Raw genomic sequence first — 20,686 nt, 5'->3', positions numbered from 1 at the left:
TGAAGTGTGTGTTCAGAGCTAAACACGATACTTCAGATGGAGTTTGACCCAGGTACTTTACAACTGAAGCATAACTTTCAACCCTTTTCATTTCAGACCCCTTGAAATAAAATCAGAAGTTCTAATAGACTTTTTTAATTACTTCTTATACCTGTCCAGTAGGTTTTAATTTGTGTACTTGGATATGCAATGTTTTTCTGGCTCTCCGTTTAGCCCTATTGGGAAAACAAAAGCCACTCCTAATGTACACTGACTGATGTTTGGTTGGTGAGACAGTGAAGAGAACCTAATACACAGATGTGGTTGCACGAGTGTCCTGGCACCTCATTTTTGTATTCAATTCCCCTCACAATAAACAATAACATGCCATTAACTTTCCTCATTACCTGCTCTCTGCCAGCCCTGCAAGATATAATAATAATCTTTATTGTCACAAGTAATAATCACGATTGACCATAATGATACTGGGGCTTAAAGGATGAAATTATGAGGGCAGGTTGCATAGACAAGACTGCTTGTCTTATGGAGTCAAACAGTGCATTAACTACCACAGTGCAGTCCTAAAAATCATCAATGTGCTGTAACAATAAAGGATTTGGTTGTGGTGTGATGCAATTGTTTAACAAGCTTTCTTTCCCTTATTTTCTGAGAAGACTGTCTTCTCTTGAGTATCGAGTATTATTGTCACAAGTAGGCTTACATTAACACTGCAATGAAGTTACTGTGAAAATCCCCCAGTTGCCACACTCCAGTGCCTGTTCGGGTACGGGTACATTGAGGGAGAATTCAGAATGTCCAAATTACCTAACAGCACGTCTTTTGGGACTCGTGGGAGGAAACGGAGCACCCGGAGGAAACCCACGAGGACACAAGGAAAATGTGCAGACTCCACACACACAGTGACCCAAACCAGGAATCAAACCTGGGACCCTGGCGCTGTGAAGCTACCGTGCTTCCTCTAGGGATTCTATTGTTTGAGTTTTAATTTTTACAATATTTTGTGGCAGCTGAGATTGGGAAAGCAGCTTAATGGCACCCATGATCAGTCTTATCCCACCTGATTCAGAACCACAGGTGGGGGTGGTGGAAATGGCTTACACGTGACGCCGTGGGCCGGCCGGGAGCCTGCGCAGTGCGAGCAGCCAGGTCCATGCGACGCCATGGGACGGCCAAGAGCCTGCGCAGTGCAGGCCGCCCGGGTCCCTGTGACACCTAGGTCGGCCGGGAGACTGCGCAGTGCCCTTTGGAAGGCTGTGCCGGTCGGCTGGTGAAGTTTGTTACATTGTGACTGAAACCGGGGAGATGAGCAAAGTGGGGAATCCGCAATCAGTCAGAGCGATGGGGAGCAGCTCTACTATGAAAGGTAACGGGACACACTGCAATCCTGCCTATTGTTTGCAGGTGACGAGGTGCTTGCAGGGCCTTCTCTCTCAGCTCCTGCCCCATGCTCGGCAAGGTGGGGAGTAGTGGGCTGGCGGAGATTTGCTGCGACAGTAGTCGCTGGGGCGCAGTGTGCAATCCGCCAGTCCTCCTCCAGAGGGGTAGAAGGTCAGAGCCACCTTCCGAAGCCTGCGAGACTTCCCTGGTAACATCCACACTGTCTAAAGAGCAAAGGGACTGCAGTAAATGTCTGGAAGCAGCTCCCAGCGTAGACTGAATGATTTGCTCATGGTTAATCTGCTGCTGACATTGCCACATGACTCCTAACTCAAGTCAAATGTTATATCTGTTCCAATCTCCTTTTCATTTCCACAGATTTTCTGTAAACCAAGAGAGGCTGTTAAAATTCACTTTATTATTGAATGATGCTGGTCCAACGACTTTCTTTTGACCAAGAGATGCTGTTAAAATTGACTATCATTGAATGCTGCTTGTCTTATGGAGTCAAACAGTGCATTAACTACCACAGTGCAGTCCTAAAAATCATCAATGTGCTGTAACAATAAAGGATTTGGTTGTGGTGTGATGCAACGAACCCACCGCTGCAAAATCGAACCCCCCCCCCCCCCCCAAGGTTGCTGCAGAGACTGATCTCGCTACCCCATCGGCAGGAAATCGAGAAAGGTCTGCCACCGCCGAAAGTACCCCCGTACCGACCCCCTCAGGGCAAATTTCATCCTCTCCAACTTAATGAACCCGGCCATGTCGTTGAACCAGGTCTCCGGATTAGGGGGCTGCGCATCTCTCCACTGTAACAGAATCCTGCGCCGGGCTACTAGAGACGCAAAGGCCAGAATGCCGGCCTCTCTCGCCTCCTGCACTCCCGGCTCCGAAGCTACTCCAAAGATCGTGAGCCCCCGGCCTGACTCTGGATCCAACCACTTCCGACAAAATCTCCGCCACCCCCCTCCAAAACCCTTCCAGGGCCGGACATGCCCAAAACATATGGGTGTGGTTTGCTGGGCCGCCCAAGCACCTTCCACACGTGTCCTCCCCTCCGAAAAACCGGCTCATCCTAGCCCCCGTCATATGAGCCCTGTGCAGCACCTTCAGCTGGATTAGGCTGAGCCGTGCGCAAGAGGAGGAAGAATTCACCCTTTCCAGGGTGTCCGACTACATCACATCCTCAGTCTCTTCCCCTAGCTCTTCCTCCCATTTCACTTTGAGCTCATCTTCTTCCTCCTGCATCAGCTGGTAGATAGCCGAGATCTTCCCTTCCCAGACCCACGTCCCCGAAAGCACCCTATCCTGCACCCCCTTGGCGGCAGCCGCGGGAACTCCGCCACCTGCTTCTTAACAAAGTCCCTGACCTGCAAATACCTAAAAGGCGTTCCCAGGGGGAGGTTCCACTTCCCCACCAGCTCCTCCAGAGTCGCAAACTTTCCATCCAGGAAGAGGTCCCCAAACTGTCTGATGCCCGCCCTGTGCCAGCTCCCAAATCCCCCATCCATTCTCCCTGGCGCAAAACGGTGATTGCCTCGTATCGGGGCCCAAACTGAGGCCTTCACTTCCCCCCTATGCTGCCTCCACTATCCCCAAATTTTAAGGGACACAACCACCACCGGACTCGAAGAGTACTTTGCTGGGGGGAGCGGGAGTGGGGCCGTTACCAAAGCCTCCAGACCCGTGCTTGCACAGGACGCCACCTCCACTCTTTTCCATGCGTCACCCTCCCCTTCCGTCACCCACCTACGAATCATCGCCATGTTTGCTGCCCAATAATATCCACATAGGTTGAGCAGCGCCAGGCCCCCAACCTCCCTTCTTCGCACCAAAAATACCCTCCTTACTCTCGGGGCCTTCCCCGCCCACACAAACCCCAAAATCGACCTTTCTGAAGAAAGCCTTCGGGATCAGCATGGGGAGGCACTGGAAAAGGAACAAAAACCTCGGGAGCACCGTCATTTTAACCGACTGGACCCTGCCCGCCAGCGAGAGCGGCAGCGCATCCCACCTCCTGAACAATTTCTCCTCCATCTGCCCCACCAGCCTCGAAAAATTGAGCCTATGCATAGCCCCCCCCAGGTCCTAGCCACGTGGACCCCCCAGATACCTGAAACTCTTCTCAACCCTCTTCAATGGGAGTTCCCCTATCTCTCTCTCCCAACCCCCCGGGTGCAGGACAAACAACTCACTCTTCCCCACATTGAGCTTATATCCCGAAAAGTCCCCAAACTCCTCGAGTATCTTCAGCACCTCTGGCAGCCCCTCAACCGGGTCCGCGACATACAACAGCAGATCATCCGCATATAGTGACAGCCGGTGTCCCCCCCCCCCCCCCACCCCGCACAATCCCCCTCCAACTCTTCGAGTCCCTCAGTGCCATAGCCAGGGGCTCAATTGCTAACACGAAAAGCAGGGGAAACAGGGGGCACCCCTGCCTTGTCCCGCTGGAGAGCCGAAAGTCCTCCGACCGCCTCCCGTTCGTCACTACACTCGCCACCGGGGATTCAAGCACTTGGTTCCTGCCTCTCCCACCCTTTCGTTCAGTGAGTTCCAGATTTTAAACACCCTCTGGGTGAAAAAGTTTCCCCTCACATCTCCTCTAAACCTCCTGCCCATTTACCTTAAATCTATGTCCCCTGGTTATTGAACAGTATCTTCCTATCCACTCTATGTATGTCCCTCATAATTTTATATATAGCCTTCTCTGCTCCAGGGAAAACAACCCCGGCCTATCCAGTCTCTCTTGATAGCTGAAATGATTTAGCTTCGACTACACCCTGGTAAATCTCCTCTGCACCCCCTCCAGTGCAATCATTTCCTTTCTATAGTATGGTGACCAGAACTGTACACAGAACTCCACCTGGGGCCTAACCAGAGTTTTATACAGTTCCAGCATAACCTCCCTTATTTTATTTTCAATGCCTTGGTTAATGAAGGTAACAATCCCTTAGACCTTCTTAACCACCTTATCTACCTATCCTGTTGTCGTCAGAGATCTGTGAGCCTGCACACTGAGGTCCCTTTGATCCTCTGTACTTCCGAGGGTCTAACCATTCTATATTCCCTTGCATTGTTGATTTCCCAAAATGCTTTACCTCACACTTTTCATGGTTAAATTCCATTTGCCACTCTTCTGCCCATCTAATCCGCCCATCTACATCGTTCTGTAATCTTAAGACCTCGTTCCTTACTATTTACCATGCCACCAATTTTTGTGTCATCTGCAAACTTAGCATGCCTCCTAAATTCAGATCTAGATCATTGATGTATATTACAAACAACGAGGGACCCAGCATAATCCTGGCAGAACACCACTGGACACAGGCTTCCAGTCACAGAAACAACCTTCAGCCATCACCCTCTGCCTCCTGCCGTTGCCAGTTTTGGATCTAGTTTGCCAAATTGTCCTGGATCCCATGGGTTCACCGTCATCCATATCCCATGTGGGACATGGAAGTGCTTTCTTATTTAAGGTGTTCAGTATGTCGGTAAACCTGGTAGTACAAAAGGCTTGGTTGCTCCACATTAGTGCAAGTAACTTGCATTGCCTACGGAGCACTACTGCATTTACAAACAGTTGTATGTCCAACTACATTAGTAAGTGAAATTCAACAAGAGTAACATAGTGTGTCAAACGTTCTTTCGCTGAGGCCATAGCAGGCTGCTCAGTATGCCTTCTTGGGCTTTGTTAAGGTTTTGTACCTCTCTGTCATTTTGTTTGCCTTTGCTTCCAAAGCTCAAGTGGTTTCAGAATGACTCTGGCATGAACTGGAATCAATGACCTTGGCGCAACTTTTCCACTGGCACCTTTTAATAACAAGGTTATTCCTAGGAGTTTGTCACTTTAGTTTAAAAGTTGTTGAAGTTTAAGTATGACGTGTAAATGGACCTGTGCACTTGCTGTTCAGTCAAAGTAAGATGCCTACTTCATATCAGCTCTTATGAATTCATTACATATTTACATAAAGTAATGTTTTACGTTACTATAATTTATCAATATTCTATCAATCAGTCTCTAGGAATCTACAGTTAATAAATGTACTTGTTAATTATTAACTGAATTAACACTGAGTTTGCCTGTAGCACTCTTGTCTCTAATTCAGAAGATTGAGAATTCAAGCCCACAACCGCAGGCTGGAATTTGTGTTTATGGAAGTAGTGTAGTATTGGAGGTGCTGTCTTTTGAACGGGGTGTTAAGTTGTGGACTGTCTGGTCTCTTGGGTGAACGTTGATTTAAAAGTTCCATGGCATCTTTAGAAAAGTTCTTTCTGTCCTGTCCAGTTTTTAGAAGAAGCTACCAAAAAGGTTGAAGGGACTTTGGACTTTATCTCAAGGTGTTGGAATGTGAAGGAGAGGATGTTTTGCCTCAGTTATGCAAAACCTTTATTGGACAGCACTGTGGTTGTGCATGCAGTGGTACAAGGAGGCAGCTCACCATCACCTTCTCAAGGGTAATTAGGGATCGGAAATAAATGCTGACCTAGCCAGTGACACCCACAAGCCATGAAAGGATTAAAATAATCCATGCGGAGTACCACATTCAATTTTGGTCACCACCCATGAAGAAGGCCTGGGAGGAGTTACAACACATTCATCAGGACGATAAAAGGGTTCAGTTCTGAGGACCTGTTGCGTCAGCCTGAGTTTTCCTTGAGTGTAGAAGGGTGATGGGTGATCCTTATAATAAAATAATGAAAAGACTGGATAGAGTGGTGTGTATTACAATTCACTTGGGAAATTTGAGCTGCTGTACAAAAGGCACTGTACACATGCATTTGCAGTCTGGAGCTATGAATCGTGATTGTGGAGGTTTCAAGTTTCCTTCCATCACATGGCCAACCACGAATATGGAAATGTGGGGTCAGTTGAAATGTTCAAGTTTGAAGCTTACAGCTATTTGTTGGGGTAACCGTGTCAAGGGATTTGGATTAATGGCAGATAAATGAAGCTGAAATGGTCCAATAGAAAGGTGGACAGGCTCGAGGGGCCAACACATCTCCCGTTCCTATGTTTTCATGGGAACAAGATAAGTCAAACTAGAGCTAGGTGTTTATGATACTGGACTGGTGGTCCAGATATTTTTAAGTTTAAATTCCTCCATGCTTAGTTTGAAACTATTAGTTTGTGGGCAGAACACCAGCAAAATGACAATGGGGAGGAGGTGATATCGTGGTATTTTCACTGGACTAATAATCCAGTGACCCAGAGTAATGCTCTGGGGCCGCGGGTTCAAATCCCACTACGACAGATGGTGAAATTTGAATATTTATTTTTAAAATCTGGAATTAAAAATCTGCTGATGACCATGAAGCCATCGGTCGAATGTTGTAAAAACCCATCTGGTTTACTAATGTCATTTAGGGAAGAAAATCTGCCAGCCTTGCCTCATCTGGCCTACATGTGACACCAGATCCACAGCAATCTTAACTGCCCCCACTCGAGGACAATTGGGGCTGGACAAAGAATGCTGGCCCAGCCAGCGACACTTGCATACCATGAAAGAATTTTTTTTAAATGCCTGATTGTTATTTTAAAATCCCAATTTTTGTCCTTTGGAGAAGCCCCACCTGACCTGACATACTGAGTCTTTCATTAATTAATTGCTAAAATATATTTTAAAAATAAATTTAGAGTACCCAATTATTATTTTTTCCCCAATTAAGGGGCAATTTAACGTGGCCAATCCACCTTGCCAGCACATCTTTGGGTTGTGGGGGTGAAACCCACGCAGACACGGGGAGAATGTGCAAACTCCACACGTACAGTGATCCAGGGCCGGGATCAAACCCGGGTCCTCAGCGCAGAGGCAGCCATGCTAACCACTGCGCCACCGTGCTGCCATTGCTGGTTAAAATACTGTGAATTGTTTGACGTTGATTGCTCCTTTTGCTGATAACGAATAGATTAGAAGCCTTAGAATAAACACATGCTGGATTCTTTGGTCTGCATGAAGCAATTTTCTTCCTCAAAGAAAGCTGCTCACTAAGCTCTGGAAATCTCTGCACCTCTCTTTCCTGTCAACATTTACAATCTGTCATCAAGCAAGTTGATGTCAGCATCAGGGTGAACGGTCAATCTCATTGAAGTATTCTCACAGACAGCAAACCAGAAAGTTAAAAGCATTGACAATACTTTAAATTTTCAGATATCAAAATAAATCATAGATTGAATTTCCAAGTAGTTATGAAGCCACTTAAAAATCCAATTACATATCATTACACAAGGCTTAAGTAACCTTTACAGAGGTCCTTACAGCACGAGATCACAGTGTAAAAGTGGGGGTTTTCATGAATTTACTGAATGCTTAGATATTGCTCTGTGGGACCTCAACTGTGCAGCCATTAGAGGAGGAAAGGAGGACAGCAACTACTGGATTGTCCCATTATCCTGCTCATGTACAAAGTCACTAAGTTGCTGTCAAGTTCAGTGGAGTAATACTGTGGAACATAGGAATTGGGAGCAGAAGTAGGCAATTCAGCCCTTCGAGCCTGCTCCGTCATTCAATCAGATCATGGCTGATCTATTCCTGGTCTCAAATCCACCTCCTTACCTGTTCCCATATCCCTTTAACCCATTTTTAAAATCAAAATTAATCTTAGTTAATTAAAGGGCAATTTAGCATGGGCAGTTCACCTACCCTGCACCTCTTTTGGATTGTGGGGATGAGACCCATGCAAACGGGAAGAATGTGCAAACTCCACACGGACAGGGGGCCGGGATCGAACTCTGGTCCGCAGCGCTGTGAGGCAGCAGTGCTAACCAGTGTGCCACTGTGCCGCCCCAATCAAAAAACTATCTAACTTCTTCTTGAAACCATTTAATGACTCAGATTCCACTGCACTATGGGGCAGCGAGTTCCACAAATTCACCATCCCTCTTCAAGAAGTAGTTCCTCTTCATCTCAGAGTAACAACCAGAAACGGTAATAGTTTTGCGGTCATCATTAGCCTTTGTATAGGTTCTGTGTGCACTCTGCTTTGTGTGGGTAGAAGGTGAAGGTCAGTAATTATTCTGCATTGGATAGCAGCATTCAATAATTTCACAGCCTTTCAGGTTTTCTATGGACAGAGTTGGGATCGCTTAGGCTGATGTGTCCTAAGTAAAAATTTATTATTTTTTTTAAGAAAAGCTTCCTGGGTTCTCAATCGAGCATTGTGCAGTCATGTCTTTGTTTTGTTTACTTCTATGTTTTTAAAAAAAAATCTTGATCAATGAAATTTACAGAACCTGTCTTGACAAACTAATAATCATACTGGGCAATGTCTTTGGTGTTCATTTAATGAACAAAAGTTGCTTCCAGATCATTCACATGTGATTCCAAGGGGTATTTATTACTTGCCTGCACTACGGTTGGTTAAAAAGTAAAATTTTAATTATAACCCGTGATGCCTCAACTTGTATGATGAGCACGGCTTTGCGAGAGAATGATTACTCATGAGATTACTGATTGATTGCTATTAAGACAAGTAATGTTCTGGTACATCTGTGCTTATGTTCATCTGGTTACAATGCACACTTTTATGTTGCCTTTCCGTAGCAAAAGAATTTGTTCACTCCATATCACCACATGGATTTTGTAGCCTACAGAATGCAGTGATGTTCTTTGTTACTCACTTAGATAAAAGTAAAGTACTGCAGACGCTGGAGATTTGAAATAGAAACAAAGTGCTAGAAAAACTCTGAAGGGTCTGACAGCATCTATGGAAAGGAATATGACTTTTCTTTGGAACTGAAGAGGGGCAGATCAGTTCCAAAGAAATTCAGTCATATCGATTGCGAAACATTAACTTTGTTTCTCTCTCCACAGATGCTGTCAGACCAGCTGAGTTTTTCCAGCATTTGATTTTTATTTCTTGATTACTCAGTTCATTGTCGCTAGTTGTGTACTTTTTCACTTCCTGCTACCATTGTATGTAAATGTAAAGAGCCAAGCTCCCTGTGATTTGGCATAATTCATATATTTTATTTCATCCAAATATTATATTTGTGTCCCTTTGTTCTTTGCTGAAACAGAATGGGCTGCAGCGATTTCACTGACCATTGGAGCAGCTGCTGTTGGTTACATAGCCTACAGAACTTTATACTCCAAAGACAAATGCCGCAAGTCATTGGTTAATCTAGACATCCAGAAGGATACCCCTAAAGTAGTGCATGCATTCGATGTGGAAGACCTGGGAGATAAAGCTGTGTATTGTAGATGCTGGCGATCTAAACGGGTAAGAATGTCAATTTCATTACCTAATCATAGGCCTTGGGCAGCTAGAAATGTGCAGGGTTGCAGTCTCAAACTCAGAAGAGTGGAGTTTGGATGAGTTCACTTTCTGCTCATGGTGAATGGGTGAAATGGATTGCCAGAGAGGGAGTCGAAGAGTGAACTGCATAGGTATATGGGAAAATGTGGATGGGCATGATGGGTATCATGGGATATATTTCCCAGCTACTGGGACTAGTCAAATGGCCCAGAATAGGCTTCGTCGGAACCTGTGCATCCTCATGTTCTTGCTTCAGTCTGTGTTTTTTTTTTCTGACATTTTGTCTCTACGTTTTGAGTCAGTCTTTTGCATCAAAAATGGAAAATGGGGTAACTTCAAAAAAGGTAATTCCAAAATAAATAGTCATAACTTTTAAAAGCTGATCAACAAACAGAAAACTTTTTTTTCGGGATGGGTTTGATTGTAAGAACAGTGTGAGTGGGGAATAGTGTTAATTTTGCCGAGGGTGTCCCATAGCACTGGAATGTGCTGTGATCATAGAATTTACAGTGTGTAAGAAGGCCGTTCAAGTCTGCAGAGGCCCTTGGAAAGAGCACCCTACTTAAGCCCAAGCCTCCACCCTATCCCCATAAACCCAGTAACCCGACCTAATCTTTTGGACACTAAGGGACAATTTAGCATGGCCAATCTACCCAACCTGCACATCTTTGGACTGTGGGAGGAATCCGGAGCACCCGGAGGAAATCCACGCAGACACTGGGAGAAAGTGAAAACTCCGCACAGTCACCCAAGGCCGGAATTGAACCCGGGTCCCTGAGCTGTGAGGCAACAGTGCTAACCTCTCCCACCTTACCAGCCCACTGACATCTTAGCTGTTTTCTCATTGCCACTCTGAACATCACAATGCCACTACCGAAGAAAATGTTGAACACTCTTCCTCGGCGATAGACCAAGCGCCAGTAAATCTGGGACCAACCAATACCTTTTTTTTGTTTTTTGGAGAACTAGCAGGTCTCCAGTCTGTTCCTCCTTCGAAGGAGGAGGCAGTGGCATAGTGACATTGTCACTGGACTAGTAAACCATAGATCTGAGTAATGCTTTGGGGATCCTGGTTAAAATCCCGTCACTGCAGATGGTGAAAAAAATCTGGAATTTAAAAAGTCTCATGATGACCACAAAATCATTGTCGATTGTTGTAAAAACCCATCTGGTTCACTAACATCCTTTAGGGAAGGAAATCGGCCGTCCTTAAATGGTCGGGCCTACATGTGACTCCAGACCCATAGCAATATGGTTGACCCTCGAGGGCAATTGGGATGGGCAATAAATGCTGGCACAGTCCCATGAACAAAAAAAAACTGCAGGATGCCCATTCTGCTTAGGTAATGACTGGAGGACAAATCAAAGGGAATAAGCCAGACAGAGCACTGAGATTGAAGGAAGGAATAAGACCACAAAGGAAGTACCTTAAGGATGTCAGGCCCCAAAGGTACGTTCTTCGTCTTTTTACCTGTGAACGTTTCCCTCTGTTCGTGGTCAAAGACTATTCCAATAGGTGACACAGTGGTTAGTACAGCTGCCTCACAGCTGGGACCCGGGTTCAATTTCAGTCTTGGGTGCTGGTGCATGTGGAGTTTGCATGGGTTTCCTCCCACAGTTCAAAGATATGCAGGTTAGGTGGATTGGTCATGCAAAATTGTCCCTTCGGTGTCCAAAGATGTGCAGTTAGGTAGGGTTACGGGGATAGGATGGGGAGTAGGCCTAGGTAGGGTGCTCTTTCAAAGGGTCGTTGCAGACTCAATGGGCAGAATGGCCTCCTGCATTGTAGGAATTCTGTGCAGTGAGTGATTGTTCCAGATGAGTTGGAGTTGCCGTCATAAGTTTGGTACCTGTGTAATTATATTGAGAATAGAATATAGGTAATAATCAACATGGATAGAAAATTATTTGTCAGTGGAATTCCCAAGCCCAGTTGTGAAGAAGACTGAGACTAGGACATTTTGGTGGAGACTGTTGATTGCTCATCCTACTCTTAACACTAGCCACCCAGTGCTGGCTGACTCTTCCTATGCACATCTGAGTATAATTAAGTAATCCATCTCATTGCTTGCTCTAAAAACCAATTCAAATTCAAATTGAATCTAATTTAAATTGAATCTAATGTATGATCTCCCCAAGCGAGATACAAGATCCCAATTGACAAGAAAAGACATTGCACCTCATCTGGGGCTTGATCTTAGCCAAAAGGCTGAGGAGCGATCCTGCCTAATTGACTCTTCCCCTGCCAGGCACAGCACCTGTTCACCTTATTACCTTAAACTACTGGGTATTTAACATCCATCAACAAAACCTATTGGATTAATCTAACATTAATCTTTGCTGTTGAAATAGATGCACCTTGCTGGAAGGAACAAATTGCGTACAGACATTGTTCTGACTATTAATATATTTTGCTGCATATCCTGAGCTGGCTGCTCAGAATAAATTATCCACACCAATTAACTCTGTTTGCAAATTTGGTCACTTCATTGAGCTCCTGAACTCGAGCTGTTGTTGTCAAGTAAACACTGATTTATAAACACTAGGAAAGCACTCTTCACTGCAAGGAACAAAGTGGATGGCACACAAGCACCATGAATGGTGCTAAGAAATTGAAAAAGCTCCAAGAGGTCCACAGTAGGCTTGTTAAACACTGAGTAGTAACCAACAAAGCTAACAATGCTGAACCTCCTTGGTACTTTTATTGTATCATGTCTTGGGTACAGCATCCCATTCTGCTCATCAAGAAAAATCACTGAGGCGGATCTGTGATGTTGAAGGTAGAGGGGGAAAAAAAATAAATATTGGGATTTTGAAGCCTACTTCTTAGGATGGTACCACTCAATCCTGGTATCTGGAACTTTTCCACTATTGTCAGTCTTTAGGTTCATTCCCTGTCTCTCTCTTTTGCTCTTTTTCTGATGAAAATGGTGTAGCTTTGGAGAATTTTTATTTTATTCCTTTTGAGTTATTAATTTTGCTCATGTTAAAACAGTTTGAGAGGGTATATTACTTGTGTCCCTCCTTATGTATACTTGGAGGAAGTAATTATTCAGCATGCTTACTATCTTCTGCCTCTTTTGTAACCCTTTGTGTATTTTATTATTCTCACCTTTTCTCTGACTATGCTCCTATTACAAAATTGTACCATTCTCTTGGAAGTTTCTTGCTGTTATATTTTTTAACCGCAGCTATGTCTTTGTCTTTCCCAAGTCTTATACAACTGCTAATATTTCTCATAAATCAATTTATTTAGGATCATGCTTGCTCAATTATTTACTTTGCATGCATATAGAGCATTATTTCTTAAAAGACTTTGCAGTTGAAATGTTGCAGAATGGCCACCACAAAACTAATTGATTAAGTTTTTGTTTAGCATTTTTGAAGTGAGCTGGTTCCTGGTTTTTGGTATTTCTGAATCCCAGATCATTTGGGACCAATCATTCAATGCTTGTTCTCTCTCTTGGGTGCTATGAGTTTTTCTGGAGGCTGTCCAGGTCACTTATTATTAGCAGGACCAGATTTCTATTTCCTCTCATGGCTTCCTTAAGCACAGGCCATGAAGCTGTTATGCATTCCAATTATCAGCTTACACTGTGAAGCGTTTCGATGTTTATAATTCATATTCAGCTGATTGAAGTTGCCCATTAAAATAATATTTTGTTCACCTAGCCTGCTTATTTAGGCATTGAACACATGTAGCTCACAGAAGTGCGTTATTGAGGGCAGATTTAAAATTATATTTACTCTGCCTGCTAAAATCATAATAGGTATAACATAGTAGCCCTTCCCTCTGACACTGTTGTATAGGCTACAGAATACATTCAATGCAAATGCTTCAAAATCAGAGCCTGGAGAAATAAAAAATGTGGGTTAAGCATGCTCTTGTCAGTCAAAAATCCACTGGAACAGCCGTATTCAAAGTCACAAGTTGTATCCTGTGCGACTGACCACGGAGCATTGTCTCTCGTTGGTCTATTCAATCTCTCTGTAGCGTTTGGCATGTTCAACCACACAATCGCCTCTATTGTCCAGTTCCATGAGGTGGCCTTTGCTTGGAAACATTTTTTAAAATAAATTTAGAGTACCCAATTCATTTTTTCCAATTTAGGGCAATTTAGTGCGGCCAATCCACCTACCCTGCACATCTTTGGGTTGTAGGGGTGAAACCCACACAAACATGGGGAGAATGTGCAAACTCCACATGGACAGTGACCCAGAGCCGGGATCGACCTGAGACCTCGACGCCGTGAGGCAGCAGGGCTACTCACTGCGCCACCATGCTGCCTGCTTAGACCTTTTTACCTATCCAATCCAATGCAGCACAGTCTTTGTCCTGCTCTGTTGAGTCAGAGTACTCCAGGGATCTATCATATTGTCTTCCTCATTTGCATGCTGCCTCTTGGTGACATCATACATAGAAGCATAAATAGAAGCAGGAAGCCATTCAGCCCTTCGAGCCTGCTCTGCCATTCATTATGATCATGACTGATCATCAAGTTTAATACCCTGATACTGCCTTCCACATATTCCTCGATCCCTTTAGCCTCAAGAGCTATATCTAATTTATTCTTGAAATTACACAATATTTTTGCCTCAGCTACTTCTTGTGGTAGTGAATTCCACAGATTCACCAGTCTCTGGGTGAAGACGTTTCTCCTCTCCTCAGTCCGAAAAGGTTTACATTTATTATAATATATTATATTCATCATCAAATTTGTGGTATCTGGTTCTACATGTATGTTGATGGCATCCTACACTCCGTCATCTTTCTTAACCCATCCATTGCCTCTGTGCTCCTGTCTGCTGCATACTTGACATTCTATTGAGCCACAATTTGCTTCATGCAGATATTGGGAAGATTTGCTTCCCTGTCACAAATGCCACACCCTCACTAATATTTTTAACTCTATGGGCACTGTCCCTCATTGAGCCAGGCTGTTTGCACGATTTGACCCCCAAGCTGAACTTTCAATTCCATACCCCTTACATGACAAAGATGTCCTTCTTCCACCTCTGGTATCACCTATCTCTATCCCACCTCGGTCTGAAATCCTCATAAATAAGTTTGTCACATCCAAACGTGACGACCCTCCTGCTCTGGCCAGCCTTCCAAGTGCAAAATGTCAGCGACCAATACTCTTGCCCATCCATTATCCATACAAGTTGAGATAACTTGGCTGTCAGGCCCTAGCAATGAAATGTTAAGTTCCCTTACTTAAACCTTTAATGGCCTCTGGCCTTCCTGTCTCTAATCTTCTCCACTTGTCAATAGTCTGAAACTTCAGCATTGCTGCAACTCTGGCCTTTGATGCAGCCCATAATTTTGCCTCCCATAGGTCCCTGTGCATCAGCCAGCTAGGTCCTAAGCTCTGGGATTTCCTCCTAAACATCTATCCTCCTTTAAAATTTCCTCCCTTAAAATCTACCTCTTTATTCAAGTTTTTAGTTGCCCTTCTCAATAACCTCTCCATTGGTACAGTGACATTAACTGGTGATTATGGTTCTGTACAAACCCGTAGGGAAATTAAAGGACTTTTAAAATGCAAGTTAATCAGTTGCGCTGGCACTGATGGTTTCTCTATTGCTGGACTCCCTTAAAAATTCTACCATTTATATTATATTGCATCTCCTCATTCTTCTTGGAGGTAACTAAACGCGTCTGAGGTCATGAGCCCGACTTTCTCTTTCAGCTGCTCCAGGTTGGCAAACCATCCCTCCAGAAATAAATCACTCACTCTCTCCAGCCCCTTCCACCCACCAAATGAGAATCCTCTCCACTGTTTACCACATTTCCAAGTTTTCTGTCTGAAAACTTCAACGTTTTATTGTCTATACCCAAATGCGATCAAAGAGCAGTGGTCCTAATACTCACCCCTGAAAGATGCCAGTGTAACCTCCCTCCCGTCTGAAAGCAACAGATCTTTTTAATTTAAAATCTCTGATGGGCTGTGGGTGTCGCTGGCAAGAACAGCATTTGTTGTCCATCCCTAATTGCCCTTGAGCTGAGTGCTTGTTAGGCCATTTCAGAGGGCAGATAAGAGTTAACCACATTGCTGTGGATCTGGAGTTACATACAGGCCAGACCGGGTAAGGATGGCAGATTTCCTTCCCTAAAGGGCATTAACGAGCCAGATGGGTTTTTGTGACAGCTGATGACAGTTCATGTTCACCATTGCTGAGACTAGCTTGCAATTCCTGGTTTTATTAATTGAATTAAAATTCCACCAGTTGCCATTTGAACTCGTGTCCTCAGAGCATTAACCGGGTCTCTGGATGACGAGTCTAGTGACATTACCATTGCACCACCATCTCCTCTCAAACTGTTCATCACATACTTCTTCTGCCTTCTTTTCATTAACTAGTTCCTTATCCTTGCTGCCACAGCCCCATTAAATCCCGTGGGCTTCAACTTTGCTCACCTGTCTATTTTGTGGCACTTTTATCAAATGACGTTTGAACGTTGACTGCCCTCGCCTCATCCATTTTTTTCGGTCATTTAGCCAATAAAGAATCTTACTGCTTGTGTACGTTTAACCCAAAAGCCAGAATCTTATGCATATGAAGCAAGGAACTAACATTTTCTATCTTTTTTTTATTTCAGTTCCCAATGTGTGATGGTTCTCATACCAAACACAATGAAGAAACCGGAGACAACGTAGGGCCACTGATAATCAAAAAAAGAGAGGCCTGATGCAAGGAAATTTTAATATAAAATTATAGAATGTGTTTTGTGTTAATGTGCAAATAATTCCTGCACACTGTGGCAGGTGTGAAATGAAGTAGATGTAAAATGTGTGATGCAGACCTTGATTTTCATCAAGGTCCATTCTGTAAGACTGGAAACACTAATCTTGGCCTAGATACCGTTTGAGATGTTCTTACAAAATGTCTGTGGTTGCGAGTATTTTCATTCTTGTGTGTGTAAAGTAAAATATTGGCATGGTACAATGCAATAAGAATTTTTTCTAAATTGTAGATGGCAAATACACTATTATTTTGATCATTTTACAAAGTCAGATGAATAAAGGATTGGGAGTTGTTTGAAATCTGCGTGTTATAATATTTTATCTAATGCCACGAGGGGGAAAAAAAGTTTTTTATTTATATGGCACCTTTCACAACAAACTGATGTGTCAACACCCTTTACAGCTATTGAAGTATTTCTGAGTGCATGCAGTTAAATAGTATTTGCCTTGGGCTGGATGTAAAACCTGTTGCACAAGAGCCTAAAGCCTTCTGCTTAGTTCCAGTATGGATGGAGAGGAGCATTGGAAAGCAGAAGTGCTACGTGCCTACTCCTATGCCACCTACCCTGCACATCTTTTGGGTTGTTGGGGTAGACCCATACATAAATATTGAGAATGTGTGAACTCCACATGGATGATGATCCAGGGCCAGGATCGAACCTGGGACTTCAACGCTGTGAGGCAGCAGTGCTAGCCACTGCACCCCCATGCTGCCCATGATATTTAGAAGCTTGTATGTTTGATAGATTGTAAAACGTTTAACTAGTGTATTCTTGTATTGGTTCATGATTTCCCCCCTCCCCCCGTTTTTCATGCTTTTGCTGGGCACGGTTGGTCATGTCTTTCTGTCCCCTGCCCTCTGTGCCCTATCTCTTCCCCCCCCCCCCCCCCCCCCCCCCCCCCCCCCCTCTCCCCTGCTCATTCTATGTTGTGGCTACCCCTCCTGTTCTTTGGCTTCTTAGTTGTTGGCTACAAATAGGTCTTGGAACAACCGAGTGAATGGCTCCCAAGTTTTGTGGAAGCCTTCTTCCGACCCTCGGATGGCGAATTTAATTTTCTCCATTTGGTGAAATTCTGACCGGTCGGACAGCCAGTCTGCAGCTTTGGGTGGTGCTACTGACCGCCAGCTAAGCAAGGTTCCCCGGCAGCCGATTAGGGAGGCAAAGGCGTCGGCCCTCCCCATGAATAGACTGCCACTCTCGGGCATGGCTCCATTCTCATGCCCACTACTTTGGACATTGCCTCAAAGAAGGCTGGCACGTCTGGGGCAAGACCAGAACCTGGGGCGTGGTTGGCCGCGTCTCCTTGGCACCGTTTGCATTTGTCCTGCACTTCCGGGAAGAATTTACTCATTCGGATTCTGGCTAAGTGGGCTCTGTTAGCTCCATTAGGCTTTGATTAGATTGGATTTGATTTATTATTGTCACATGTATTGGTATACAGTGAAAAGTATTGTTTTTTCCATGCTATACAGACAATGCGTACCGTACATAGGGAAGGAAGGAGAGACTACAGAATGTAATGTTAGTCATAACTGGGATGTAGAGAAAAGATTAACTCAATACGAGGTAGGTCCATTCAAATGTTTGATGGCAGCAGGGAAGAAGCTGTTCTTGAGTCGGTTAGTTCGTGACCTCAAACTTTTGTATCTTTTCCTGACGGAAGATTTCCTGTCCGGGGTCCTTAATTATGCTAGTTGACTTTAAGAGGCAGTGGGAATTATTGACAGAATCAATGGATGGGAGACTGGTTTGTGTGATGGACTGGGCTACAGGTCAAAGTCCATCTGTAGCTTTTTCCTCCCCGACAGGAGCTCTACGATCAGGGCCTCGGGAGTATCGCTGGTCTACCTCCAGTATGGAGTCAACGAGCTGTTGCTGAGCCACCCTCTCTTCCCTATCTCCATGCTTTGTAAACTATAATTTCACCCCTGATCACAGCCTTCAGTGCCTCCCAGAATGTGGAGGGTGAGACCTCGCCATTCTGGTTGTTAGTAACGTACTCGTCTATGGCTTCTGATATTTTTTCACAGAAAGTCTTATCGGCCAGGAGGGCTGAGTCCATCCTCCGGGGGTGAGGGGGGGGTGCGTTAGGTGTGGTCCATCTCCAACCTCGCATCCGTATAATGTAGAGCATAGTCATAGATTACGATCGTGGAATATTCCGCTCTTACTAGCCCTGGAAGCACCGATTTTCCCACTACAAAATAGATCCGTAAATAGGCACTATGTGCTTGGGAGAAGAAGAACTCCTTATCCTCTTAGTGGGTGAATCGCCATGGATCTACCGCCCCATCTGTTCTATGAATAGGGTCAGTTCTTTGACTATGTTCGAGGTTTTTCTCGTTTTGGTCGGTGTGGGTCTATGTTATGGGATTTCCGCCATGGTCTTCTTTACAAACTCTGTCGTCCCAGTTGGGAGTGTAGGCATTTAAGAAGACTACCGGTACCCCGTCCAGGACACCGCTGAGCATAACGTACCATCCCTCTCGGCCCGTAACCTTGTCGCTGTAAACATCATCCTCTTAGCAGTATGGCTACCCCACTAGCCCTGTGGCAGGAGTAGTAGGTCTGTCACACCCAGCTCTTCCTTAGCTACAATCAGTCCTTCTCCCTCAGATAATTCTCTTGGGGGAAGACTATGTCGGCTTCCATACTTTTCAGGTGGGCAAAGACTTTGGATCTCTTCACTGGGCCATTAAGTCCCTTGATGTTCCAGGGGTGTGGCAGTCACCACTGATACATTATATTGTATATATGGGTTTTACGGTAAGGCCCCTGTACTACAGATACGGGGGTAGATCCCTGCCTACTGGCTCCACCCAGTAGGCGGAGTATAAATGTGTGTGCTGTCCGTACAACAGCCATTTCGTCAGCTGCTGTAGGAGGCCACACATCTCTGTGTAATAAAGCCTTGATTACATTCTACTCTCATCTCGTGGTAATTGATAGTGCATCAATTTATTACACAGATTTTTCAGAGGTGGACCTCCGCATCAAGCCGGATCGCCTGCAGCTGCGTCCTCAAGCAGACAACGCCAAAAAGGACTTTGCACATTGGCTTGCTTGCTTTGAAGCGTACATTGGGTCTGCGCCAGACCCAATCTCAGAAGCACAGAAGCTCCGGATTCTGTACATGCAGCTGAGCTCCAACGTCTTTCCCCTCGTCCAGGACGCGCCGACCTACGCAGAAGCCATGGCGCTACTGAAGGAGAATTACGCTCAGTGGACCAACAAGATCTATGCCAGGCACCTCCTGTCCACGCGGCACCAACTTCCCAGTGAGTCTGTGGAAGATTTCTGGTGTGCCCTGCTCGCCCTGGTGAGAGACTGACTGCCAGGCCGTTTCAGCCACTGAACATTCGAACCTGCTGATGAGAGACGCGTTTGTTACGGGCATAGGGTCTGACTACATCGGCCAGCGGCGACCAAGAAGCTAGCGCTCTCGCTTACGGTCGCCTCACGCAACGTACAGGCTTACGCCCCCGACCGCCCCCCCCCCCCCCCCCCCCCGGTGCTTCGTGGACCCCACCGATGACCACCCCATCAGCGACCGCCCCCAGCCAACCAACCTCTGGGACCCAAATGCTACTTCTGCGGACAGGCAAAACCCCCCTGGCAGCGCTGCCTGATGCGGAGCGCGCTCTGCAAGGCCTGTGGCAAGAAGGGACATTTCGATGCAGTGAGCCAGGACCGCTCAATCGTCGCTATTGTTCTGGTAACCCCCACGTGCGGCCAGTGGGCGCCGCCATCTTGCTCTACTCACAACACTGAGGTGGAGGACTGAGCGCTCCACCTACAATTACGAGATTTTGTATCGCCCCGGTAAGCTCAACGAGCCCCCCCGATGCCCTATCCCAAGGACCGACTCCGGACCCTGCACGTCAATCTCTGTCACTCAGGAGTCACCTGTTTGTACGACTTCATTAAGGCCCACAATCTGCCCTACTCCATCGAGGAAGTCAGGGCTATCACCAGAGACTGCCAGGTCTGCGTGGAGTGTAAACCACACTTTTACCGGCCAGACCGTGCGCGCCTGGTGAAGGCCCACCGCCACCTCAGCGTGGACTTCAAAGGGCCCCTCCCCTCCATCAACTGAAACACTTACTTTCTCAGTGTGGTCGACAAATATTCCTGATTCCCCTTTGCCGTCCCATGCCCCGATATAACGTCTGCCACCGCCATCAAGGCCCTCAACACCATTTTCGCTCTGTTCGGTTTCCCTGCCTACGTCCACAGTGACCGGGGATCCACATTTATGAGCGATGAGCTGCGCCAGTACCTGCTCAACAGGGGCAT

At 45.6% G+C, this 20,686-nt stretch overlaps 1 protein-coding gene across 1 annotated transcript; it reads left to right on the top strand.

Moving 5' to 3' along the window:
- The first annotated feature begins 1,155 nt into the window (after positions 1-1,155).
- Positions 1,156-16,688, top strand: cisd1 (CDGSH iron sulfur domain 1). The gene is made up of 3 exons (XM_038773287.1): positions 1,156-1,363; positions 9,401-9,603; positions 16,244-16,688. Exons 1-3 carry the CDS (start codon positions 1,303-1,305, stop codon positions 16,331-16,333), a joined length of 354 nt encoding a protein of 117 aa, XP_038629215.1. The 5' UTR covers positions 1,156-1,302; the 3' UTR covers positions 16,334-16,688.
- The last annotated feature ends 3,998 nt before the right edge of the window (positions 16,689-20,686 follow it).

The sequence above is a fragment of the Scyliorhinus canicula genome, chromosome 16 (assembly GCF_902713615.1).
Source record: "Scyliorhinus canicula chromosome 16, sScyCan1.1, whole genome shotgun sequence".
Taxonomy (NCBI): domain Eukaryota; kingdom Metazoa; phylum Chordata; class Chondrichthyes; order Carcharhiniformes; family Scyliorhinidae; genus Scyliorhinus; species Scyliorhinus canicula.
The sequence above is the reverse complement of the archived record's forward strand: the minus strand, read 5'-3'. Positions and strand labels throughout refer to the sequence as shown.

Excerpts from the sequence above, each read along its gene's own strand:
- cisd1 (XM_038773287.1), top strand. The coding sequence starts at position 1,303 with ATGAGCAAAGTGGGGAATCCGCAATCAGTCAGAGCGATGGGGAGCAGC. Across the intron at positions 1,364-9,400 it reads GAGCAGCTCTACTATGAAAG|AATGGGCTGCAGCGATTTCA; the intron begins GTAACGGGACAC and ends TTGCTGAAACAG. Across the intron at positions 9,604-16,243 it reads GATGCTGGCGATCTAAACGG|TTCCCAATGTGTGATGGTTC; the intron begins GTAAGAATGTCA and ends TTTTTATTTCAG.